Source organism: Myodes glareolus, chromosome 7 (assembly GCF_982192425.1).
Source record: "Myodes glareolus chromosome 7, mMyoGla1.1, whole genome shotgun sequence".
NCBI lineage: Eukaryota > Metazoa > Chordata > Mammalia > Rodentia > Cricetidae > Myodes > Myodes glareolus.
In genome coordinates this window covers 32,523,585-32,550,412 of record NC_142032.1, presented here as the reverse complement: position 1 = coordinate 32,550,412, position 26,828 = coordinate 32,523,585, and the positions used below count along the sequence as shown (strand labels likewise).

General features: G+C 39.1%; 2 protein-coding genes across 4 annotated transcripts in view; one reads left to right on the top strand and one right to left on the bottom strand.

Moving 5' to 3' along the window:
- Ric1 (RIC1 partner of RAB6A GEF complex) overlaps window positions 1-18,904 on the top strand; it is a 104,760-nt gene extending 85,856 nt beyond the window's left edge. For both annotated transcript variants that reach the window (XM_085693771.2, XM_085693770.2), the window contains exons 17-26: window positions 698-836; window positions 6,217-6,333; window positions 6,800-7,528; window positions 9,303-9,461; window positions 9,550-9,686; window positions 11,324-11,610; window positions 12,363-12,554; window positions 13,924-14,101; window positions 14,251-14,439; window positions 15,621-18,904. In XM_085693771.2, coding sequence (XP_085549897.2) covers window positions 698-836; window positions 6,217-6,333; window positions 6,800-7,528; window positions 9,303-9,461; window positions 9,550-9,686; window positions 11,324-11,610; window positions 12,363-12,554; window positions 13,924-14,101; window positions 14,251-14,439; window positions 15,621-15,909 — 2,416 coding nt within the window. In that variant the 3' untranslated portion in view covers window positions 15,910-18,904. The remainder of the gene's footprint in view (window positions 1-697; window positions 837-6,216; window positions 6,334-6,799; window positions 7,529-9,302; window positions 9,462-9,549; window positions 9,687-11,323; window positions 11,611-12,362; window positions 12,555-13,923; window positions 14,102-14,250; window positions 14,440-15,620) is intronic.
- Window positions 18,905-21,698: 2,794 nt separating this feature from the next.
- Ermp1 (endoplasmic reticulum metallopeptidase 1) overlaps window positions 21,699-26,828 on the bottom strand; it is a 36,912-nt gene continuing 31,782 nt past the window's right edge. The window contains exons 14-15 of one of the 2 annotated variants that reach the window (XM_085693772.2): window positions 24,293-24,456; window positions 21,699-24,206 (exon numbers count right to left, since the gene is read on the bottom strand). In XM_085693772.2, coding sequence (XP_085549898.2) covers window positions 24,039-24,206; window positions 24,293-24,456 — 332 coding nt within the window. In that variant the 3' untranslated portion in view covers window positions 21,699-24,038. The remainder of the gene's footprint in view (window positions 24,207-24,292; window positions 24,457-26,828) is intronic. The other variant, XM_085693773.2, reaches the window with a different exon arrangement.

The following is a 26,828-nucleotide window of genomic DNA, read 5'->3' as shown; positions in this document are numbered from 1 at the left end:
ACTTTTTTCACAATTTATTAGTAATTAGTATAGTAATAACTATTCTTCTTTTCAGACAATTGGAAAAAGTTAGGAAACATCCTTAGAAAATAGTAGATATTGTTGTCTGCAGCACCAAAGCTGAAATCCTGCTGTATTACCTGTAGTCTGATATTAAGTCAGCATACATCATGAAGGCCATACCTCTTGGGGGTTTTGGGTTTTTTTTTTTGTTTTGTTGTTTTTTGTTCTTAGAAGTATACTTGTTTAATAAGAATATGAGTTATGTATTTGCTTGAGTACTATGATGGATTAATAATGCAAAGATAAAAAACTTAGACATTACTCTTTCAGTAGTTAAACTTCTGTCATTTCACAACCAAATAGTTGTTTCTGTTCCCCCCAACTGCAACTCCCAAGGTATTTCTATTCATATAACCTCTTCCCTGCTGTTCGTTTTCAGGGCTCTGTTTGTGTTGTTGTTTTTCCTGCTTTCCAGTGCTTTACTGCTTTTTTTTGTCTTATTCCTGTATATGTTCCTTGGCTCTCTCAACTTTAATAATCCTGATGGAAGAATATTTAGGGAGGAAAGGACAATAGGAAGAAGACATTTGGGTCTGCTGTAGACATGAAGTGTGTGTGTGTGTGTGTGTGTAGCAGCTGAAAGGAGGAAAAAATATATGAATATTGTTGAACTATGAACTTTCTTTTTTTCCAGCTCAAATACCTCGGCTAGTGTTCAGGTTCTTCAGGAGGTTTCAATGTCACGGTACATTCCTCACCCTTTCCTGGTAGTGTCTGTCACACTGACGTCAGTGAGTACAGAGAATGGAATCACCTTGAAAATGCCACAGCAGGTACCAGTGCATTTCAGTCTTTAGTGTCTTAGGTCAGTATTAGGGTCTGTTTATTTGTTCAGCAAATTCATGGTAGGTGTCTACAATGTACCTTGCATGAAGATGCTCAGTCTTAGTGGCAAGCCACACAAGCCAGTTTCTGGTCAACATTAAGCAAGTAATTACACATATATGAACTACTCTGAGGGCATATACTAGAAATCTGTTATGAGCAAATGGAGGAGTTTTACAGTGTTAGTGGCCTGGACACAGGAAGGAAAGGGAGATGGGAAGAAGTAAAATGAATTTTGGATGTGGAGGACTCATTGCATTTAGGAGGGAGAGAAAAATAGATCCATAGTTTTGGGTGTAGGAACCAGGTACACAGTGGTGCTGCCAACACCTGGGGTGCAGTCATTTCCTATTCCAGGACCACTTCTGCCACCCCAGCAGTTTCACCTGTTACCAACGGGAAATTCTTTTTATTTTTTTCAATGATTTATTTAACTTTATGTGCATTGGTGTGAAGGTGTCAGATCCCCTGGAGTTATAGACAGTTGTGAACTGCCATATGGGTGCTGCGAATTGAATCCAGGTCCTCTGGATGACCAGCCAGTACTCCTAACCCCTGAACCATCTCTCCAGCTCCGGGGAATTCTTAATATGTAGATTTGTCATCTCTTATCTACTCAATCCATATTTTTCTTCTCATTTGGGTACTTACATTAAACTTCAGCATTCTCATAAAATTATGAAGAGTTTAGCTGCTTTATTAGAGAGCCTCTTTCCACTGTAGTTAAAATTGTTATCAGCCATTATAAGAAGTCTCCTTGGGAATAACCTACTTATTTCTCTTTTATGTGGAATAACAAATAATAAAAACAACTGTCTACATGAGAACCTCTAAAATATTTGCAAATCATTGTCATTCTCTTCTCTCCTTATACTTTTCTTTGAAACATTACATCTGCATGCCAATTAGTCCCACATCCACATCACTAGCTATGGCATACTTGTTCTTTATTAACTGTTTGGTCTCCCTCTTGAACTTAATAAATTGCTTTCTTCCCTACAACACAGCTGCCATTCCTTCTGTAAGCTCTATCATAGTAACCAGTTAGTCCTGTTTCACACAATTCCCACTAAGATTTTCAGGAAATGTGAGAATTAAAGAGACACCATTTTATGTCTCCAGAAACTACCTGATTCAGCAGTGATCATTATTAGATGAAACTTTACCTCGTACCCAAGCCTAGGATACCAATGTGTCATTAAAAGTAGGGAAGAAACATGTTGTATGCTTCCTAAGGCAGTACTATAGGAAGTTCATATGAAAACTTTTCACCAAAAACATTGAACCTAATTAAATTGTCTAGAATTATTTTCCATTCTTAGAAATGATAGAGATAAAGAATTAGCGAAGTTATACCACATGGAAGAAGACTATCAGTCCATATTAGCTGTAAATGAGCCACCCAATGCAGTGTCAGTAAGCTGCATTTATGAAGAAAGTATACCAAAGCAACTTACAAGAGTTTAATTGGTCTTATAGGTCTAGCAGATTTGAGTCTGTGGTGGAGAAGTGAAGTCAAAAAGCCACTGAACAGCAGCTGAGAGCTCACATCTTGATCTACAAACAATAGAGAGAGGGAAAGAGAGAGAGAGAGAGAGAGAGAATGACAATGAGAGAATGAGAATGAATACTGGAAATGGTTTGGGCCTTTTGAAACTTTAAAGCCTGATCCCAGTGACACGACTCATCCAATAAGGCCATACCTCTTAATCCTTTCCAAACAGTGTTACCAAAGTGATTGGGCATTCAAATATAGGAGTTTATGGGGGCCATTCTCATGCAAACTACCCTATTGCTATGCTACAGAAGCAAGCCTTTCAGCTTATTTATACCCTCATTGAGACCAGCTGTTAAAAAGCATTATTGTAATAATCAAGGATAAATATGTATTGAAAGAGAAAAATAATGTTGTTTCATTAACATTGTAGTGTAACATGAGGGGGCCTGTTTGTTGGGGTTTCTGTCCTGCCCAGTACCCCACAGCTGGCAAACCCCAAAGAAAATCACACACAGGACTCCATAAGATTATAAAACTGATTGTCCCATTAGCTCAGGCTTCTTGTTAACTCTTATAGTTTATATTAACCCATTATTCTGATCTATGTTAGCCATATGGCTTGGTGCCTTTTTCAGCTGTCAGCTCACATGTTGCTTCTTCATTGGTCTGGGCAGGAATGGTGGAGGGAGCTTCCTGCTTCCCAGAATTCTCCTGTTCTCATTGCATCACCTCTACTTCCTGTCTGGTTTTCCCGCCTATACTTCCTGCCTTGCCAATCAGCATTTATTTAAAATATAATTGACAGATTAAAGACAATTCTCCCACACCATTGTAGTTTTAAGGTAAATCCTATATATGTTAAGATTGGATATTAGCTATCAGAATAGATAGCATACTTTTTGCTTTAAAATACCTTAACAAAATTTAGAGAGGAAAGACATTGTATAAGCCAGATATAGTGGTGATCAATAGTGTCATTAGTAAAGGGTACAACAGTTTAAGAGGACTTCATAAAGAGATGTTTATTTTCGTGAAGAGCAAATTAAAAAGTTGAAATATAAGAGTTAGCCTGAGGTCACGGCACTAAAAACAAGTCTTGCTTTAATAATCCCCATCTTTAAAAACAAATGATCATACTGATTAGTAGTCAGGTGCCTCTCAGGAGAGTGTAAGCTCCCTGTTAAAACACCACAAACTCCCAGGCTGGAGAGATGGCTCAGCTAGGCTCACAACCAAAAAACTCCATAGACTCCCATGCAGGATTGTCTGCCAGGAAGCTTCTAGGGCAAGAAGGTGTTTTGACCTTTCCACACTTAGAATTTTGAGCAGTTAGCTTGTGTTTTTCTGAGAACTCATGAAGTTGCCTGAAAGTATTAATATAATCACTTGTAATAATAATGTCAATAAATATATTAAAAACTGTTTAGTGGTAATAGCCACTTTTTGAAGAAAGGACACATATATTCTTCTAAAGAAGTATGTAGGGCTGGAGAGATGGCTCAGAGGTTAAGAGTACTGGTTGTTATTCCAGAGGTCCTGAGTTCAATTCCCATCATCCACGTGGTGGCTCACAACCATCTATAATGAGATCTGGTGCCCTCTTCTGGCATGCAGACATACATGCAGGCAGAACACTCAATACATAATAAATAAATCTTTTTAAAAAAATGAAGAAGTATGTAAAAGATAGTGGTGAAATCTACTATCTTAAAATAAAATGAGGAGTGCCAAGCAGTGGTGGGCACATGCCTTTAATCCCAGCACTTCGAAGGCAGAGACAGATGGAGCTCTCTGAATTTGAAACCAGCCTGGTCAGCCTGGTCTACAGAGCGAGTTTCAGGACAGGCTCCAAAGCTACAGAAAAACCCTGTCTTGGGGGGAAAAAAAATGAGGAGCTAGATATATGGCTCGGTGGTAGAGCATCTACCTAGTGTGCACAAAGCCCATTGTGAAAATTAGTCATATTATAGTAAATTCTAGTAAGCCCTTTCAAGATCTTCAGAAATGTTTGTGGAGCTTGTCCACATGTGAATGCCCAGTCAGCCACAGTGTCTTAGTTCATGTGTGCATATTTGTTGTTCTTTTCCCTGTCACTTAACTATATTTATCTATTTTATGAGGGTGTGGCTTTTATGGTTCCCAGATAACTTTTGAATTCTGTTTTCAGTCTCATTCCTGCATGTTATTAGAAGAGTCTCAGTTTTTATGATGGGCATCCAAAGTTTAATGTTGCCCCCTCCTCTTCTTGCACATTCTAGGCAAATGTTGTACTATTGGGCTACATCTGCAGCTTGCCCGTTTATATACAACCATGAACTTTAAGTATTATAAAAACGAAGTATTATAACTAGATTATATAGTGCAGCTGACTTTTTTCCTTTGAGTCCTAAATGATTGTAACTGATCAAGCCAGCAGGGATCAGCATCTGAGACAGTACATAGCAGCAGATTAGCCCCTCTCTTCCTTCCCAAGTCCTCTTAGGCTTCCCTACTTCTGGTCTGGAAAAGCTCAGGTGATGGCCCCCGCCTCTTGCTTCTGTGTGCTATGAAAATTCATCTACTTCAGCTTTCTAGCCTTAGCGTCTTCATCTCTGCTCAGCTGTTGTACGCTTTTCTATTTGGAAATCTTATGTTCTTTCTAGCTTAGTGTGGGCGAGTGGGGGAAAAGAAACTCATTTGCCCTTCCCTGATTTTCTTCCTTGTCAATGTCCTCAACTTTCCAAAAGAGATTTATTATTTGTTATTATGTGTTTCATGTGTGTGTCTGCCTGTGGGTGTGTGCATGTGAGTGCAGGTGCTGGAGGAATTCAGAAGAGGGAACTACTCTCCTGGAGCTGAACTTACAAGCCATTGCGAGCAGCCAACGTGGTGCTGGGAATGGAACTCAGGTCCCCTGTAAGCAGGAAATACTCCTAGGCACTGGAGCCGTCACTCCAGCACCAACCTCAGTTTTTCCAATAATTCACTTAGATTTTGTGCCTTGAAGCCATCTTTGGTTCAAACATTCTTTTTCTATTGTTTTCTTCATGCCTAAGTCAACAGTAAACTCTGATCACTATTTCAGGTAAAATAATCTTCTCCTTTACAGGTAAAAATTCTTGATTTATCTGATAGTTGGTTTACAGCAGTGCTTCGCACTCTGCTGTGTCCTTGTTTAAGCAAGGTGGTGCAGTTTACAGTAATAATTGTAGGCTCTTTACTCTGGCATTTGATTGAAAATTTTTTTGATTTTTTTTGATGGCAATAAAAAATGGCAGACTAGTTCCTTATTCCTTAAGTCAGTATACCAATTCATCCTGACTAATAGAATTTTTTTAATGCTACTTTCATTTTAGAGGCATGTGTGGTGGTTTATGCTCTGCTGCCCTTTTGCTTGACTTTCCAAGTTTTCCTTGAAGATCTGTTGCCATTCAGCCAGGAGACCCTTCTCAGTTTTCTCAGTGGGTCTGCCTTAGCTCCATATTCATTTATATTTCATGCTTGAGTTAGAATACCAGCCCTTTTCCTGTCATGTGTCCTCCTGACCTTCCAAGTCTTTCTATATCCTTTTAAACCTTCCCTAGTGATACCTGCTAGATTACTGAAATAACCTCTAATTTTTTTGTGAGACTCTGAAGTTCTCCTAGTTTTTCCAGAATAAATCAGTTCTGTGCTCATTGATCTTTAGCCAAGAGCTCATATTCCTACAGAGTCTAGCAGAGCGGCTGTACAGAGTGCAGCCCAGTAACTGCTGTTTGCTTGTTCAACCTTTACATTTTACTAGAGGGCGAGTAAATGCAAAGAGCATGTCTACACATTAGTACTGATGAGTTCCTCTTCTGAAATTTCAGGCTCGTGATGCAGAGAGCATAATGCTGAACCTTGCAGGACAGCTCATCATGATGCAGAGGGATAGGTCAGGCCCTCAAATCCGGGAAAAGGACAGTAACCCTAACCAAAGGAAATTCGTAAGTAAAAGTGTAAGGCATTTCAAGCCCTGTGAAGTTAGGAACTTACGCTTTAGGAGTAGAGGAATGTAAGGGCAGAGCAGTGTGTTGTGATTAGAAGCTAAGAAAATATGTAAAATTCACCTTACAGCTGCGCTAAGAAAAGAGATCAGTGAAGGGCAAGTCCTAAAATAAGAAAGTGTCTCATTTTCCAGATTCACTGCTTAGGCATATTTGTAAATTTCATTTATGTGTTGGAAAATAAAGATAGAGATTGATATTCATAGGGTTTTGTTTTTAGATTTCAATGCATATCCTTTGAAAGATTACTGCTGTTATTATCTCTAATTCTAAATAAATGTACTTACTTAAAAAAAATTAAAAAAAACCTAATTCTTAATGTCTACAAAGCTAGTACCTATGAACTTAGAACCTACAAGTTTAATTGGAAAACCAAACCCAGCAATTCTTGTGTCTCCTCCTTCAGCTGCCGTTTTGTCCTCCGGTTGTACTAGCCCAGTCGGTGGAAAATGTCTGGACTACCTGTCGAGCAAATAAGCAAAAACGTCACCTTCTGGAGGCCCTCTGGCTGAGCTGTGGTGGTGCAGGGATGAAAGTTTGGCTCCCCCTCTTCCCAAGGGATCACCGCAAGCCCCACTCTTTCCTGTCCCAGCGGATCATGCTGCCTTTCCATATCAACATTTACCCCCTGGCCGTGCTGTTTGAAGATGCATTGGTCCTTGGTGCTGTCAATGACACTTTACTCTATGATTCTTTGTATACACGGAGCAGCGCTAGGGAGCAGCTGGAGGTGCTCTTCCCTTTCTGTGTTGTGGAGAGAACCTCTCAGATCTACCTCCATCATATCCTCCGTCAGCTTCTGGTCAGGAACCTTGGAGAACAAGCGCTGCTCCTGGCTCAGTCCTGTGCTGCATTACCTTACTTCCCGCACGTGCTGGAGCTCATGCTACATGAAGTGCTGGAAGAAGAAGCTACCTCACGGGAGCCCATTCCCGACCCCCTGCTTCCCACCGTGGCGAAGTTTATCACCGAGTTCCCCCTTTTCCTTCAGACAGTCGTGCACTGTGCCAGGAAGACTGAATATGCTCTGTGGAATTACCTTTTTGCAGCAGTTGGAAATCCCAAGGACTTATTCGAGGAATGTTTGATGGCACAGGATTTGGATACAGCTGCTTCTTACCTTATTATCTTACAGGTAATAGTTCTCCTTATAAAGGAGAAAAAATAGTGATCTTAATTTTAGAGAGAAAGGTATGTCTTATGATAGTGTTTATGAATTAATGGTCATATTTTCTCTATTGTGTATATATTCATTTTGAAGAGCTGAAGCTTGCCAAATGACCACATTTCCTTGAATGTTATAAAAGTGGCATTACAAAAGTATTATAGCTGTTTTTCCCTAAATAGGCCTAAAACATATTGATTTCAAAATATAATTTTAAATAAGACTAAAAGTATAAAGGGGTGTGTGTATGTGTATACACTTACACCCAGGTATATACGTGCCTTGGCGTGCATGTGAAAGTCAAAGGAATCTCTAGTATTGACCCTTGCCTTCAGCCTTATTTGAGACAGTGTCTGTTCATCTTTTCACTACTACATAAGCCAGGAGATCTGGGTTCTATGCTTCTGCAGATTCTCCTCTCTCCTCCTCCCATATATTTGTAGGGGCTCCATGAGACTACAGAGGTATGTACTGCTGTGTCAGGCTTTTTTTTTTTAACATGGATTCTGAATTCATGTTGTCGGTTTGCATAGTAAGAAATTTACCCACTGAACCGTCTTCTCAGCTGAAATTTTTTTCTATATAATATATATGATGTGCATGTTCCATTAGAAGTACTACTTTAATGTAAGAAACATTAACAGTAGGAAAAAAATGGTACTTTGGACATTAGTGCATTCGTTACCCACAATAATAGATTTTTTTTCCTAACAATGTGAAATTGCTGGAAGGATTCTGAATAACTAACACAGCATCCGGTCTTAGCCTGCCTGTGGACAGCTGAGAAGGCTCTGAATTGCCACACTAATAACCTTTGTAACACATTTTTCTCAAAGTAATGAGACCCCCGAAAATGTTTTATTATATATTTGATAAAAAGCCTAGAAACTTTGTTACTACTGTAAATCTGATGGTTTTCAAAGGATACATTAAAGTTCTTTCATTTGTACAAAAAGTTAACCATAAAGGCAGTTTGAATCTCAGACTGAAGCAAATTTCTTACCATATCATTCCTTCGTGACAACTAACTGAAACCGGAGGAGATGCTCAAGGAGAGGCTAGTGGCCCCAGCTTCTGGGATTCATTTGGCTAGTTAGCCCTAATGGAAGAAAACAGTAGCATCGTAAAGAAAGTCAGTGTAGCTGTGTTTTCCTTTTGCTGACCCTTGTTCTTCCCAGCCCTCCCACAGACTGCCTGGGTTGCTGGGAAAGAGGCTCTAACTATGATCAGTGTGCCAGGCAGCTTTCAGTGAGCGCAGGCAGGGTGCTAGGTTGTGACCGAAGTGCTGGGAATGTTCACTTTGTAGTAGTGCTGCCTGGTCGTGCTTGAGGCAAGCAGGTTTGGTGACAAAACACTATAAGAGAAAGGCCAAGTGTTTTGGAGTCAGACAATACTAAATTTATCTTGCTTTTCTATTGACCTTAAACAATTTGGATAACTTTGTCTCCTTATCCTGTAAAATGAGAAGGATGTAACTTTTTACAAAGAGAAAGGCATGATGGGTGTGAGGTATGTGTTGTTCTCTAACATGTAACAGTGCTGTGAGTCCTAGTATGAACTATTCTGGCAGAACCCCTGCTTCACTTTCCCCATATACTTTTAAATGCTCCCCTTAATCTTACAATTAAATTGCCTCCAGCCAGCTAATTCCTTGGGCTGAGGGAAGTGTCAAGAAAAGAATTGCTCTATCTTCCAAATTGTATCATATAAATTGATTGTTGTCTTCCTTGGTGGTTTTTTATAGAACATGGAAGTCCCTGCAGTAAGTAGGCAGCATGCCACCCTTCTGTTCAACACAGCACTGGAGCAAGGCAAATGGGACTTGTGTCGACACATGATTCGATTTCTTAAAGCCATTGGTTCTGGAGAATCTGAGACACCTCCATCCACACCTACAGCTCAGGTTAGTTGTAGAATTGTACAGTTTCTCTAGGACATCCAACTGCATGGCATCTTTGGCTAAAACCACTGCCTGCTGTTTGTGACTACAGGAGCCCAGTTCAAGTGGTGGATTTGAGTTCTTCAGGAATCGAAGCATCAGTTTATCCCAGTCCGCTGAAAATGTTCCTCCTGGTAAATTCAGCTTACAGAAAACACTAAGTATGCCATCTGGTCCTTCTGGGAAAAGGTAAAGGAATAAAGAGCAATTGCTGTTTCCAGAGCATCTGTCACATTGCATTTCAAGGCATTTGTATAATTAAGTCTTAAAAGTTGCAAATCTTTTTCATTTGCAAAAGACTTAGAGACTGCTTCTTTTTTTCTTTCTCTTTCCTGTTAAGTTCATTCCTGTGTTCTGTGTAAATTTTATGCCATTGTACTAAGGTAGATCTAGATGCACTTGTTCTAAATGTTATTAACATAAATTACTTCTGATGACAGATGACTAGAACAAAACATTAGGTATTGGGAGAACTGAAGGCCTTGGTGCATTAGGTCTCTAGGGCTGTGGACTCACAGTGATGGTGATAGGTGACTGGGATTTCCTCTGGCTCGTGAAAGTCCTTGCATTGCTTCTGTGTTCCCTGTTCTTGGCCCCTACGACTTTTCTTCCCTAGTTGTTTCTTTCATGTTATTTATATTTTAACTGCAATTCTGGGCACATATCAAGAGTTTGCATATTTTATGGTATTTTACTTTTTATTCTGTCACTAGTCTTTAACACTTCTCCCCCAATACAAACATACTGTAAAACACAGCCATGGAGAGGAGTATCAACAGTTGCCAGACACACATTCAACTTCAAAATTTTGATTAAGGGGCTGGAGAGATCGCTCAGAGGTTAAGAACACCTGCCTGCTCTTCCAAAGGTCCTGAGTTCAATTCCCAGCAACCACATGGTGGCTCACAACCATCTGTAATGAGGTCTGGTGCCCTCTTCTGGCCTTCAGGCATACATGCAGACAGAATATTGTATACATAATAAATAAATAAATATTTTTTAAAAAATTTTGGTTAATACCTTACCAAGAGCTCAAATGCCAGGCACTATTCTAGTATTCATTGTGCCGGTGAAAAAATAGAGGCTCAAAAAAATACTTGATAATGTTTACATGACTGAAGGAGCCACGTGAACTCTAAATGTGAGGAGTTCTGCTCCCAGTGCCAGGCTCTGCACTGCTCCATGCCCTGCTTTTCACTTCTAGCTCACTACTCAGTTACCAAACTAGCTACACACTCACTCATAGCTATGAGAGATGAGAAACTATATCATCAGTAACTTTATAAGTTTTGTTTTCTTATCTATACAACTCAACTAGAGAGGTTTTCTTTTACGTTTTTTTTTTTAAACAAATACATTACTTGTTTGCTCTTCTCCCCCCTCCAATTATACACCACCTCTTCCTGGTTTGGCTTTTGTTTGTCTCCTATTTATTCTATTTCATATATTCAATTCCACAGATTGGTCTCAAGAAGTAACTTTGTGCCTGGCATGGTGGTGTACACCTTTAGTCCCAATACTTGGGAGGCAGAGACAGGATGATATCCATGAGTTCAAGGCTAGCCTGGTCTGTATAGTGAATTCTGGGACTATATAGAAAGAGCCTGACTCAAAATTAAAAAACAAACAAAAAAGGTGACTTTGTGCCGTGTGTTTAACAGGTTGTGGTGTGTTGTGATATGGAGAAGCCCTGAAGCTTTTTCTTCCTGTTCAGTCACAATTAGATATTGAATCTCTTGCTTCCTTTTCAACTTTATCTAATGCTACATGAAAGTGTGTGGAGTTCTTCAGTAAGTTGTTCTTCAGCTTCCTTCTGTGTCTTCCAGATGGAGCAGAGACAGTGACTGTGCTGAGAACATGTATATTGACATGATGCTGTGGAGACATGCTCGGCGACTCTTAGAAGATGTGCGCTTAAAGGACCTTGGCTGCTTTGCAGCCCAGCTAGGCTTTGAACTAATCAGTTGGCTTTGCAAAGAACGTACTCGAGCTGCCCGTGTAGACAACTTTGTAGTAGCCCTGAAGAGACTTCACAAGGATTTCCTGTGGCCACTTCCCATTATCCCAGCCTCTTCTCTCAGTTCCCCTTTCAAAAATGGAAGGTGCCGAACAGGTAATGTGGACTGCTGACAGTTTTACAAAAGCTGTATTTTATTTTAGATACTTAGACCCATTGGTAGGTGTTCAAGGAGCTCTTTTCATTCCAAATTTAAAATCAAATAAAAGCCAATTTTTTTTTGTACATTAATTGGAACATCCACCATCTGGCCAAAGATATATATCAGGTAGAAACTATTATCTCTTAAGTCTTTTGGGCTTGAAGTTTAACTCAAATCTAACCATTACTAAATTATAAGCAGATTGAGAATTGAATGTAGAAGTTCTTGTATTTACCTTATTGTAGCAAAGAATCTAGAATGAGTCAGTCAAATAAGCTCAGCTCTAATGACCTAACAGAGCTCATCCCAGGTGATGGTAAATTGTCTTTGACACTGAACTCAGAGAGGAAAATCCCTGTTTGAGTAAAAGAAAAAAGTTTATAAATCCAGATATTTTTCCAGTTATTTAAATAATACCTTTTTATCATGGTATTTGGAAACTTTGAGTTATCTTAAGAACCAAGGCAAGTCACTTAGATCAAGACAGTAAAGAACGGCCTAGGTACAATAAGAAACATACAATGGCTCAGAGATAGTCTCTTCCATAATTTCACATCCCTAGTTTTGAATAAATGATACCATATATGACGGTAATTGGCTTTGAACTGATCGTTTGGACAATGGCAATACACCTTTTTTTTTCTTTCTTTCTTTTTTTCTTTTTCTTTTTTTTTTTTTTTTTTTTGCTTCTGGACTTACCATGCAGTGGGAGAGCAGCTGTTAAAGTCTCAGTCAGCTGACCCTTTCATAACCCCTGAGATGGATGCTGGCATCTCTAACATCCAACGAAGTCAGAGCTGGCTCAGCAACATCGGCCCCACCCATCGGGACACAGACATAGCCTCATCCCCTGGACCACAAATGCAAGATGCTTTCCTGTCACCATTATCTAATAAAGGTATTTATCTAATAAAGGAACAAGCTGTAGCTCTTCTTGAGTTTTGTTTGGGAAAAGATCGTGTGCCATAGCATTTCAAAGATAGAGCAGCATACTTCTGTCAGTGTCCTGAAGAACTAGCCATTAAACATCTGCCTGTGTAGATGGATAATGACAAATCGACTTCAGCAGTGCTTTACCATATTTATTATAGATGCATGGAATGTAGGTCGGCACTAAATAAATCTTTGCCATCAAGTTTTTTAATTTATATTTATTGTGTATGTGTATCTGTCACGTGTGTGGGAGAATGCACATGTAGAAGTCAGGACAACTTTGTGTAATTAGTTCTGTCCTTCCATCTTTTTGTGAGTTTCTGAGGCCAAATTCTGGTTATCTGGTGGCAAGTGACTTTACTCTCTGAGCCATCTTGCTGACCCTTTGCTATTAATTTTGAGAATTAATTAAATTAATTAAATTAGAAAATATTTTTTTGAATTCCAGGTATTAAAGTATCATCATCATATAGGGAATTTTCTATTAAAAATGTACTTTCCATCACTAGTTTTTATTTCATTAATAACATTTATGAAAAATTCTTTTTCATTTTTTATATATAATTTTCATTTTACCTCTTGGCTTTCAAAGTCTGAAATATTATGTGACCATTTTATAAAAATATTAAACATTATACCAATTTCTGCTCTATAGTAATGGTTAAATACAAGCAGAAGAGATTTTGAAGCAATTTGTGATATGGGGTTATAAAATATAAAAGCTTCAATAGCAATTGGGTTTTTTTTTTTTTACTTTTTTTTTTTTTTTTTTTGGCAGAGGAGGGGATAGCCAGTATTTGGCATCTAATTAGGACCTCCTGAATGCTAAGCAAACATGTATCACTGAACTATACCTCAAGCCTGCCCCTCTATTTTTGTTTTTTGTTTTTTATTATATTTTTAAACTTGAGGCAGGGTCTCACTAAGTTTTCCTACTTCAGTCACCCGAGTAGTTGAAACTACAGATCTACTCTCCAAGCCCAGATCAATTTTTTCCTGTTTTCTTCATGGCAGGGATTTACCTAGTATTGGGCTACCATTTGTCATCACTATTAGTGAAGCCTATGTTGTAGATGAAGGCTTCTAACTGCTATTACTTTTAATTATAAAATTAGAATGTTTTCCCATTTTAAGACATGTAATTTCTTTTTATTGCCTTGCTAGTTCTTAAAATATATATGTTGTTCATCTAATGGCTGTTTTAGTAATAGAGTGAACGTTTTCATTTTGAAATCTTGAGATCAGTATTTTTGGAAATAACTAATATAATGAAAGGAAAATACTCATTTATGAAATAAAAAGGTCATTTATAACTTCTGAAATTTCCTCATCAGGTGATGAATGCAGCATTGGTTCAGCCACAGACTTGACCGAAAGCAGCTCCATGGTGGATGGAGACTGGACAGTGGTGGATGAAAATTTCTCCACGCTCAGTTTGACTCAGTCCGAGTTGGAACACATCTCCATGGAGTTAGCGAGTAAAGGCCCTCATAAATCTCAAGTTCAGCTTCGGTGAGTTTCTCAGATTGTTGAAAACACAAAAAGCCTAGCCAGGTTTCTGTGTGCAGGTAGAGACTGGAGCTACTTTCTAAGTACTTACCGCCCTTTGAGTATCAGCAGGTCTCTCATACAGACCATTCTCTTGTTGCTTTTATATGTAGTTATTTGCTCCACATTTTCATGGAGGCAGGATGTCTGGATTGGTGTGTTGTCATTGGCCTGATTCTCAGAGAATCCTCAGTCGTCAGTCAGATTCTGAGTATTGCCCAATCTTCAGAGATGGATGGAGAGATGCTACAGAACATAAAAACAGGGCTGCATGCTGTGGAGCGATGGGCCGCTACTGACTGGTAAGTGCTGGCTTCCATACACTAGGTAATGCTTGGTGAATAGTGACTTCGCACTACGATTGTTACAGTGGTAAGGTGTTGGTAGCACATGCTGTAAATCCCAGCATTTGGGAGGCAGAGGCTTGAGGTAAACCTGGTCTAAATAGCAACTTTCAGGTACATGATACCGTATTCTGCTCCCCTCCCCCAAAATAAACTTATAACTCATTCATTTTGGAGGTTTTTAAGTGTAGAACTAAAAAAATGCTTTCATTTTATATTTTAAAGTAATTTTCTCTAACCATTGTGTACTCAGCCACTTGAATGGGTACTGTTTACTGAATAGTTTATAGTTTTGGTTAGTCATAATGTGGAAGCATATGCTGACTTAAGATTGATGTCATACACGTAATCTAATAATGAGACAAACTTAGATTGTAGTTCTGTGGTTAGAATATACACGAAACATATACACGAAGACAGGTTATGTAGTCTATATAAATTTCACCACTTCATGGTAGCTACTAGCATTTCCAAATCAGTAGTGGATGGTAGTTGAGAGGACTGTCCTTGTCAGCAGTCATGTATAGATTCGAAGCTATTACTTCCCTTACTTACTTTTTCCCTACATACCAAATGTATTTAAGTCAGATACTTTCCAGATGATCCCTTTGAATCTAAAATCTATTATTCCTTGTTTCTTATTGCAATACTGTTTTGAAATAACGGTCCTTGCCCTCACTGCTAAGAAATTTAAGACTCACCCTTGAGCCAGGTACCTCTGTTCAGAGGATGCTCAAGAGTCTTCTCTCCATCACTTGTTTTACTGTACTAATGTCTAGTAGGAGTTTATCTAAGCATTTAACCAAGTTGTGCATGTGTGTATGCTACTGTACTTGTTTACACGTGTAGAAGACAGAGGTCAGCTGCAGGTGCCATTCCACAGGAGCTATTCACCTTGTTTTTTGAGATAGGGTCTCTTCCCTGGGGTCTGGGGCTTGCTGATTTGGCCAGCATGCCTCCAGAACCCCTCTCTGTGCCTGCACAGCACCAGCACACCAGCTTTTTATATAAGTCCCTAGGGATTGAACTCAAGACCTCACACCTGCACAAGCACTTTAGTGTCTGACTATCTCCCCAGCCCCTCTAGCAAGTCTTTTGAATTACAGCAGATGACAACTAATTTTCCTCCCTTTACTCAGCCCTGGATATAAGCCATTTTTAAACATCATTAAGCCACAACTGCAGAAGCTCAGTGAAATAACAGAAGAGCAAGTCCAGCCTGACACCTTCCAGCCAGTAACAATGGGTAAGACTCCTGAACAGACCAGTCCCAGAGCAGAGGAGAACAGGGGCTCTTCCAGCCGTGCAAGCATTTCTCAGAGTGAGACTGGGAGTAACAGTGTGGTTAGCCGGAAAGAAGAGGACACAACACAAGCAGATGAGGAGGAGCCATTTCAGGACGGAGCTTATGACTGTTCTGTGTCCTGACAACAGCAAGTAACATCACAAGAGGCAGTATTAATCAAGCAGAGTGCAACTGAGCACACAGTGACCTGGCTGAATTATTTCATAGGTAAAAGAACAAGGGTCAAAAACTCTTTCATAAAGTATTATTATATCTTAATGAACTCTTCCTCTAAATCTTTTGGACTCCATAAAATATGTGGCATCAAAACATCTTTCATAAGAAAAATATAAGCTGCACTAGAAAGTATTGAGCATACTATAGATGTACACGTAGAATATTTTGGTTTATTCAGAACAGATTGGTAGTTGTTAATGAATAGGGAGTATTTTGCCCCAGGTGAGCTTTTTCACTACTTGTAGCTTATATATTTTCTGGTTCAGTGTATGTCTAGGCTGATTTTGTTTTTGTGGGGTGGGTTGTTTTTTAACTTTCTTTTAAATAAATGCTAAGGTGCTTGCTGTAGCTCATCAGGTACCTGAGCTACTTGTTTGCTTCCTTGAATAGAGTAATGGACTCCAGCTGGTCCTCTGAGTAGACACTACCCTTGCACAGTATGATTCAGTGGACAGGGATCCTTTGGATCTAGTACTCTGTTCTGTAGCAGTCCCGAACTGATGGAAGCTATACCTGTGAGTTAATGTGCCTGGTTGAGCAAGCCTAATTCCTACTAGATCAGTGTGAACAGAGGGTAAGGGGTTCTTGTCAATTATGCTGACACCACTAAATTTTTTTATTAAAGAACTGTATCTTTTTGTGAATATTCTCATGTAAATAGATGCAAAGGCATTGTTCATATTTTTAAGGCATGTATTATAATCTGTAAGGTTTTATGCTGGATTCTGCATAACTGTTCTCACTCTTGGAATAAAGACAAGATTTGTTCTTCTTTCCAAAATGAGAGGTCTTCATAGAGACAGGGTTCTTGGCTCAGCTGTAAAGTAGTGGTAATCCCACTGATCATGAAGTGGAAGAGGTTTTGTGCAAATTAATGTAGTTTCTTATTTATTGCTTTTGTAAATTGAATAAAAATGGGCTTTTATGTAAATAGACTGTGGGATCCTGTATTATCAGCTACTAAAAATTGGTTTGTAAATTCTTCATTGTAAAAGTTGAAAAATATTTTATGTATTTCTAGACATGACTTAAATTTTAGTTTTCATACATTATGGAAGCAGAACTACATATTCAGTTGCTTCAGACTAAATACATACCCACCATATGTAATTCTAATTATTAATAACAGTATTAATTTAGATAGCTTATTTGTACTGTGCAATTTGAACAAGGAATGCCATGTTATTTTTTATGAAATATTGTTTATTTTTATAACACAATGTATTTGATGTGGACCAAATTCGTACCACTATGTAAAACAGCCTCTCTTATAGTGCAGATATAGCTTAGAAATAAAATCAGCCCTGTGTTCTACTTTTTAAAGAGACAGATTTAGTTCTCTTAGGCAACGTCCTTTAGAGGGAATCTCAAAATTATTTTGAAATTACTTCAAATTTCACCAACTATTTAAAATTATTGAATTTGGGGATTTACTGTTATTTCCTTTCTACTTTAGAAGTGCAATAATTTCACATAATAAAACTCCTGAATGGGTGAAATATGTGACTCTTATTACCTGGTCCTTCTGGTGCTACTTTATTTAAGTCGTCTCAAACCACCACCTTGTTCTGAATTTTAAAATACAGATAAAGTTTCCTATGTGCGTACATGCGGTGCAACAAAAAACAAAACAAACAAACAAAAAAAACCCTCAGCTGAAATGTCTTCTGTCCTGCTCCACCAGGGAGAAGAGCTAGCATTTCTTTTGTATTTCTAGTGTGACCAGAAATTTTATTTAGTTAATAAAGACAATTTACTATCATAAGTAGCCATGGTCTCTTCATATGTCTTAAATGGCTGCTGCTGAGTTAAACTCACCTTTTTTGGTGGTGGTGGAGCAGTGTTAAAGATGAGCCTAGGCTCCTAACCAAACGCTCCGCTAGTAAGTCACATCCCAGCCCTCCCCCGCCCCCTTTTTGAGGCAGAGCCTTGCCCAAGCTGCACACCAATTTGAAACGTCTCAGCTGCGCCAGCTACTGGGATTCTATAGTTGTGTGCTGCTGTGCCCACTCATCTCAACCACCTCACAGTCTGAAAAGCAGGGCTGGGTTAGTTAATGTTCCTCCTGTGGCCCAAACGGGGGTGACTCTACAGGAAAATAGAGTGTCTAACTCGTAGAACTAGGAAACACCGAGGCAAGAAATTTGACTAGCTTGAGAAAATTATTCTTTCGTTATATACTTTAAAAATATTTTTAAATTTTTGTTTTGCTGTATTGTTTGGTTCAAAATATATCAACTGTATAAGCCATATCTTTAATGAACTTAAATATTCAGCATAAGTATTTGAAAGTTAATATATATGGTTAAATTTCTTGCTGATACCAAAACAAATCATTTGGGGATAAAAACAACCTTTGCTTGTAATTAAAGTTGCTGCTGCTTCTGTAATGTGTATTCCCCCAGTCCCCCTAGTAAAGGGTAATAAAGCTATTATACGAGCTTTTGTTTACTTCTCTCAGGTTAACAGCAAAAAGGGTATTAAATGCCACAAAAATAAGTTTCACTTTACAGTGCCACCACTTCTCTCTCCTGAATGAAATAAAGACAAATGTATTTAAAATATTTATATGTAGATACACAGTGGGAATATCCAAATACCTGATGACAGAATATTGAACTATTTATAACATTGGTGTACACATTCAAATAGAGTGAACACCGCGTGATCACTAAACCAACAGAAGTGTACAGGAAACTAGGTATCATCTCTGATAGGTAAATTGAAAATGATTATCATGGTTTCCCATGTCCCTTAAATATGCTTTGTGAATTTCCTTATTTCAGACATTTCATAAGCAGAATTATTTAGTATGTGGGTATTTATCACCTTGGCGTTATGTTTTCAAAATTCTTTGTATCTGTTTACTTTTTTTAAAGCTGAATAAAGCTGTTGTGTGGATATGTTTACTATCCATTCAAAGGTTACAGTTTGGGTTTTCAACTTTAGATTGTAACACTATAAACGTTGATAGTAATTCTCCCTTACCCTGCTTTGCCTTCAACTGAGGTCCAAAAAGTACTAAACCTAAAATACAGACCTAAACAGTTTCTAACATCACACTGTTAATACCTATTTCTTGTTGTACCGAACTCATAACTTTTATCATGTGTAGCTGGGGCTTAACATCTTCCTCAGGGAGGATGGGGTTAGAAGGCACAGCATCACAGGGAGTCTGGTCAAAGGGATACAGCAGACTTGTTTATTTAGCAATGGAGAAAACCTTGTACGCCCTCCAAGTACCCAGACCTTCCAACCTGTTGGCACTGTTTGGTTGTCCCTCATTGGCTAGGCACAATCAGGACCTCTGAAAGTCCCAGGCAGACTCCAGGTTGGCTCCTCTTGGCCGGTAGGCCTCAACTTCCAACAATCATGGATGTATATATAGGAAAAAAGAACGATGTCTCATGTGTCTATGGTTTCAGGAACCCTCTAAGGTTCTTGGACCATATCCCCATAGATAAGGAAGAGGATTGGGGGAACCAGGCTCTTCTGTATGGATGTGTTCTGAGTTGTCTGTAGAAGTGGAATTTCTGGATAATGTAGTCACTATGTCCTTGAGCAAATAAAGGCTCCAGCTTCTGCTAACTAAATTTCTCATCTTAGTCAAGTTTTTCAAGATCTGCATGAAAATGGTTATGTGTATGGTTATTAGATATTTGGCTACCTTTGAAACCAAATGGAAAGGTCATTTTTATCTTTGGCTTGCCAGTGATTTTAAATATTTTCAGATACAAGACTACCCAAGTTTATGATTAATATTTTCTCATTCTTTATGATCTCCCCCTTTTGTTTTGTTTTTCAAGACGGTTTCTCTGTATAACAGCCATAACAGCCCTAGGTATCCTGGAACTCACTCTGTAGACCAGGCATGCCTCAGAGATCCGCCTGTCTCTGCCTCCTGGGTGCTGGCATTAAAGGCGTGCGCCACCACCAGCTATGATTTCCCTTTCTTGTCACTGTCTTTTGAAACACCTTTTCTTATTGATAGGAGTCCACAATTTCTTCTTTTCTTGTTGGGTGTGCTTTTGTGTCAAAGCTGGGAAACTACAATTTAACCCGAGGTTATACATAGTTATGCCTATGCTTTGTAGTTGTGGCTCAAACATTTAGACCTATTTTGAGTTAATTTTTGTATATATGAAGAACTCTTAACTTTACCATTTGCATATGGATACTCAGTTGTTCTGAGTACAATTTATGGAAAAGACGTTTCCCCCAGTGAACGGTAAATGTATGGGCTTGTTTCTGGACTTGGTTGTGATGATCAGCAACTGTTACAATGATCTGTGTTTATGGTAGCAGGACACTGGACAAGAAGAACAGGCACTACATTTAAATATACTATTTTAGCTATTCCAGGAATCTTGTGGTTCCGTATGAATTTAAGACCATCTTTTTAGTGTGTGTACACCCAAAGTGGGAATTGCATAGGAAGTGTATGCAATGTGTAAAACAAATCTCAAGAATGCAGTCCTTTCTAGAACAATGCTCCCCAATCCATGAATGTATCTTTCTTTTTAGGCCTTTGATTTCTTTCAGAAGTATCTTACAGTTTTCTGTTTTGTTTCATTTTTGGTACTCCCATAAATGGAATGCTTAATTTCATCTTTGGATGTTATTTTCTATATAGACAGTCATGTCATTTGCAACCAGATATAATTTTAACTCTCCATTTAGGATCTAAATGTTTTTATCTTTCCTGCCAGATTGTCCTGGTCGGAACCACCAGAATGATGTTTAAAGTAGGAGGGGCAATAATGAACATCTTGTCTTCTTCAATCTTTTATCATTAAGTGTGATGCTCTGGGTTCTCATGATAACCTTTACCAGGTAGAAGAAATCTTAGCCAGGTGGTGGTGGCACACACCTTTAATCCCAGCACTCGGGAGGTAGAGGCAGGCGGATCTCTGTTGAGTTCGAGGCCAGCCTGGTCTACAAGAGTTAGTTCCAGGACAGGCACCAAAGCTACAGAGAAACCGGAAAAAAAAAAAAGAAAGAGAAAGAAAAAAATAAGAAAAGAAAAGAAATCCTCTTCTGGGATGGCCAGAGAAGAACATCATTTATTCTGTTAGTGTGGTCCATTTCACTAATCCTACCTGGTAAGGATAATTGGATTAAATTATCAATTTTTGCAATCAAGTATGTTTTTGAAAGTTCAACATAATGAAGCATACATACGTGTGTTGTATCTTTATTGGCCCTTAAGGTAGAAGAATAAAAATCATAGTTTCACTTTGTATTGTCAGAAAACTAAGCTTGGAGAAATGCCTGTCCTGGCACCAGCCTTCCCTTGGGTAGGGAGAACGGGCCACAGCTGCAAGGGGACTTCTTTCCCTGCTCTTACCCCTAGCCCCCAGTTCAAAATTTTTTTTGATAATCCTTTTGTGATTTTCTATCCCAGTGGAGAGGATGTAAGCCTAAATATGCTCAGGATGCTACCATTTGCTAAGGAGGTTATTTTTATTTCTATGAAATTCAGGTGTATCGTTTCATTCCGGGTAAAAAGGACTCCGTGTGAAGTGAACATTCCCATCTTGAATTCTTTCCTTACACCACTTATTAAAACAACGGTTATGCTCAAGCCATGTACATCTTTTTAAATATTTTTTATATAAAGACTAGGAAAATAAAATAGCCTTAAATGTGGAGATAGAGTAAAAGCAGTTTTAAAAGATACATTTTTTCCAACCAGTATGTTAAAAAGTTTATTTCAATAACATTGTAAGGCAACAATTAACCCTCAACAATTCAGCAAAGAAGTGAAAAGAGATGGACCAGACGCATTCTTCCAGTAGCTTCCTGAGTTACATAGACTCTTGTGGTCCAGCCTCCTTCATGGTAAAACCTTGGGGAACCTTAGACATTTAATGCAGCTGCTAAACTGGAAAACACTTCTTAGGACAATCATTGTTAAATACTGACAATTGTGAAGTCACAATTCTTTATACTCCTCCCTCTTGTGTGGCTTATATTTACATTCATTAGGAGGAAAACACATTACTTAGACTTTGAAAATATCTTTTTAGAAGTGAATTATTCAAATGATCAAATAATCTTTAAAAGGGGAAGTTACTGGTAACTACAGAGTGTGCTTATTAAAAGCCATGGATAGTGTATGTAAATACTTGACCATCTCTGGCCTTTAAGCATGCCCTGAAACTGAGCATCTTGTTACTGGGTATAATACCAAGTTTCATAATGTTAAAGAAAATCAAAACTGTTTGCATAGAGATATAACCCAAAGGCAAAAGGAAAACCATGATTATGCCAAAAAGGACAATGGCACCCTGCCAACAGGAAAGAAGTCTGAGAACACCTTGTTTTTATATGCTTCCTCAGCATGTTTTCCGCCCCTCCCTGTAATTTCTAGTAATAAGTTTCAGTTAAACCAGGAACAGAACAGAAGCTATTTTGAAACCCATTAAGCTATTAGTATTACTTATTTCCATCAGCTGTGGTTCTGCAAATCTTAAGAACTACCTGACAGATAATACATACATAGCAGGAGCAAGACACTTGAAGCAGCACTGATAGATATGATTTCTGTAAGTTCAGCAAAAACAATGGCTCCCACAGTCCAGTGTGAATACATGTGACAGTCAGCACGTTACCATTCAGCTCTAGCTGCAGCCCTCATAACTGCATGGGCCCAGATAGTTTTTAAGGACTTGGAGATTAAGCAGGCATACAAGGAACATGATTAGAAACTGACGTGTCACACATGTAAGAAAGTTCGCTCCTGCAGTGCACACCTAACTATGCTCTTGCTGGAATTCAGATGGTTCTAAGGGACACCCTTCTGTTCCTAAACAAGTTTATTTTGTTTTGTTTTTGCTTTACTATGGCTTTTCTTTCAATCATATTTTGGGCCATGTTTGTTGACTAATTCAAATTTGTCTTTTTACACTTGTTAATGTAAAAAAGAAACTAGCAAATTGTAGTGTTCATCTCATATCTCTGTCACCGCTGAAACCTAGAGTAGCCACAAGAGGCACTGCTATGACATGCCTTACAAGCTACATACCTGTCTTCAAAATAAAAAGTACCTTAAACCTTACTGCTGCTTTTCTGCGGGGTCTCAACACTAACAGATACAGGTATAGTTGTCTCATTCCTGTGTAAACCACAACCTCAGCATCAGACAGCCAGTCTCACTAACAGCAAGTTAAAAGAACTTAGTCACTTGCTAGAAAACAGAAAACCCAATGTAGCAATAAAATTATGTTCTAAAAGATTAACTTTGTATAACAGGATGCCTATAAAACAAAGAGAATAAATACTACATAGAATACCCCACCTCTTCCTCTTTGATCTCAGAATAGCCATGCTAGCAACTCAGTGCTCTGGGGAGGAAGTTTGGGTCTTTCTTGCAAATAGATGAACCGAGGAGCTGTGAGAAGGAAATGTAGCTGAGAAATGTTCCTTTCCTAAACGAAAGGAGTATGTCTGAGGAGAAAGTAGACAGTGAATGCTACTGCAGCAAAATGATCCAGAAGTGGCTTCCAGGACTGGGAGTCAGGCTCAGGGCTCAAACTTCAGACATGAAATCACCCTAATGGCTGCCTGAAGAAATGTAGCTTGTGGGGCTTCCTTCTTTGTGACAGTCAATTTCCTGTGACCTGCAGTTTAGGCAAGGAGAGCCACTGTCCCAGTGAGTGGTAGTTTGCCCACCATCCTGATAACAATGGACTCACCTATCTCATTAACAGTAGTCTACCAGTGTACATCTTTCCTGTTCCTCAGAGGAAAGCTACTCAGGTGGTATGTTGAGTCCTTACAGTCATATAAATGGCATGTATGAATGGCAGTATCCACGTGTGCTTAAATGCCAGAAAACTGGAATTTCAAGTGGCAAAAGGCCAGGCATCACTATCCCAAAGTTTAACCCGTATGGTACATGGCCAGGAAGAGTGTTAACCCAAAAGCTCTTTGAACATACGCTCATAAAATTCAGTGACAAACATCCATGTGACATGGGAGAGAGTGTCCCATGGAATGTCCAAGGGGCACGTATTCAAAGCCCATCGCACCATTAAAACACAAAGAGACTGTAGGTGCAAACCCACGCAGAGGGAAACGCCCAATCCGGGAACTTCTCCTTCAGAGCATCAAGCTGAGATGATCTCTTGTCTTCCCCTGATAGATAGTGGGCTGCAATGGCCACCGTGACCATTCCTTCAGGCTGTTCTTCTGACACCTGCTAGAGAAAATCACTTAGTTCAATAAAGCCAAAACACTGAACTCCAAGGTGGCTACGTGCTACCTGGCAGCCTGGGAAATTCTCACCTGTACTTCTATCCAGAACTGCCAGGCAGAGGCCTGGAGTCCATGGGAGTAAAACACAAAGTAGTCCCCTCCTCTGCTTGTGACTGGAGTGCCATTGCCAAGAGACCACTGAGAGAGTGTTGTTCCTTTGTGGGTTCGAACATAGAAAGACATATGGCTTGGTCCTGCAAGAGGAACATTCCCATCAGTCAGCAGTGACAAGCAATATAGTTAACACCCAAACCATACTGTCATGGTTACTCTGTGCTGTGACTTTAGGTGGACTCTCCACAAGGCAGGAGGTTTACCAGCTTGGACGTCCGGTATCTAGCAACAAGGTTAAGTAATGAGAAAACAGAAAAAAAGAATCTAAATGAGAAAAATAACTGCTAAGGAAATGTACCTAATCCCCAGTCCACCCCCAGAAAAGTCTGCAGTTGAAGAAGACCTGAAAGCTAATTGGCCTGTGGCTAGTTCCTTAAGGCTCTCAGTGTTTAGATTGTGGTAACTAATCAATCTGACTCAAATCCACTACTTACATGTTATCAGAAAAGTCTAGGATAATTTGGCCAAATATCAAGGAACTATTTAATACTGCCAGACTGACACAAAGTTAGTCATTACATTTCCACAAAGGACAATTCAGCAGAAAGGGAAATAAGCCCGATCTGCTTATTGAAGAATAGCTTGAGATGCCTATGAGGCTTCCAAAGACCCAAAATGCTCTGCCAAGAAGTCTGAAGTCATTCTGCAAGCAGCAGAACTTCATTAAGTTTTCTTCAAGTAGAATTGGCAATCAAATGTCGTAGATCAGCTGGCATCACTGTGAGGGAAATCCTGGAAGACTGAACATGGGAAAGGGAAAAGTCAAGTCTTCAGGTCAATGGGTATCTGACAATGAACTATATCTAATACAAAGATTTTTCAGTAAGGCTTCTTAAAAGTCATAACCAGGATGGGCAGTGGTGGCACATGCCTTTACTCTAGCACTAGGGAGGCAGAGACAGGCAGATCTCTTGAGTTTGGGGCCAGCCTGGTCTACAGAGTGAGCGCAGAACAGCCAAGACTACACACAGAAACCCTGTCTCAGAAAGGGGGGGCGGGGGCAAATAAAAAGTCACAACCGCCAAGTGGCACACTCTAGTAATCCCTCAGGAGGCTGAGGCAGGAAGACCATGAACTAGCTTGTCCAAAAAGTAAATAAAATGCAAAATAAACCTAAAGGAAAGAAGCTCTAATCATCTTAAGTGAAGAAGCAAAGAAGTGTTACAAGATTTGCCTGTTGCTTTTGAGACCAACTTCATGTACTCCCAAGGGGTTAACCATAGATTTATTGCAAGTTCACAGCAACCATTAAGATAAGTTTAATTTGGGGTTGGAGAAAATGTTCAGCTGTTAAGAGCATCTGCTGCTCACTATTTTACCTAGCTAGCCTAAAGTTCCATATATAGGACAGGTTGGCCTTGAACCACTGGAATTAAGTGTGCACAACCATGCCCAGCCTGTTTTTAATTAGCCTTTGTATCTGACTAAATTGCTTATGCCTGGAATAATGACAATGGGAGAGAAAGGGTTATAACGTTTTATAAAAGAGTTGGCCAAGTATGGTGGCACACCTGTAACCCCAGCAGCAGTAAATCAGAGGCAGGAGAATCCTAAGCTGAGGCAAGACAGAGCTATAGATAAGACCCTGTCTCAAACAAACTAAAGACATACCCACCAAGCAGTACAGTACTGCTTGAAGGTGAAACTGAATTAGTCATAGATACACATTTCAAACTCTAGGACAATTACTAAAAATGACAGCAGGGCTAAGAGAAATGTCTTAGCAGTTAAGAACACTTGCTGCCCCTTTCTGAGGAACAGACTTTAGTTCACAACAGCCTTTAACATCAATTCCTGGGGATCCAACACTCTCCTTTGGGCCTCTTTGAATACCTGCAAACGTATGACATACATTCACACACACATATGCAAATACAAAATTTTGTTTTGGTTTTTGAAAACAGGGTTTCTCTGTGTAACCCTCGCTGTTCTGGAACTCATTATGTAGACCAGGCTGGCCTTGAATTCACAGAGATCTACCTGCTTCCCACGTACTGGGATTAAAGGCGTGCAACACCACTGCCCAGAACAAATCTTTTTTTTTAAAGGAACCTATAAAATGGAGTAGTTAATAGCTCAGTGAAAACTACACTAAGACATAAAGAGTGGAAGACAAAATGAACAAAGACAAAAATATTAATCCATTTAAACTGGGTCATAAAACCCAACTAAGTACTACCTGTAAGAAATCCTCTTTAAATATGAAAACACATAGATTAAGAGTAAATAGAAGGTGCTGGAGATGTAGCTCAGTGATAGAGCATTTACCTAATATGTAGACAAAAAAATATGCTGATAGAAAAATACATGACTTTTAATTAGCATTAATCAAAAGAAAGCTTTGGAGACCTACTGTTGACTCAAGCAAGGAAGTTTTTCACCGGTGAAAAGGCAATTGTATAAAGTAGTCAGTAAGGAGATACAGAAATTCTTAAAGTATATGCACCTAACA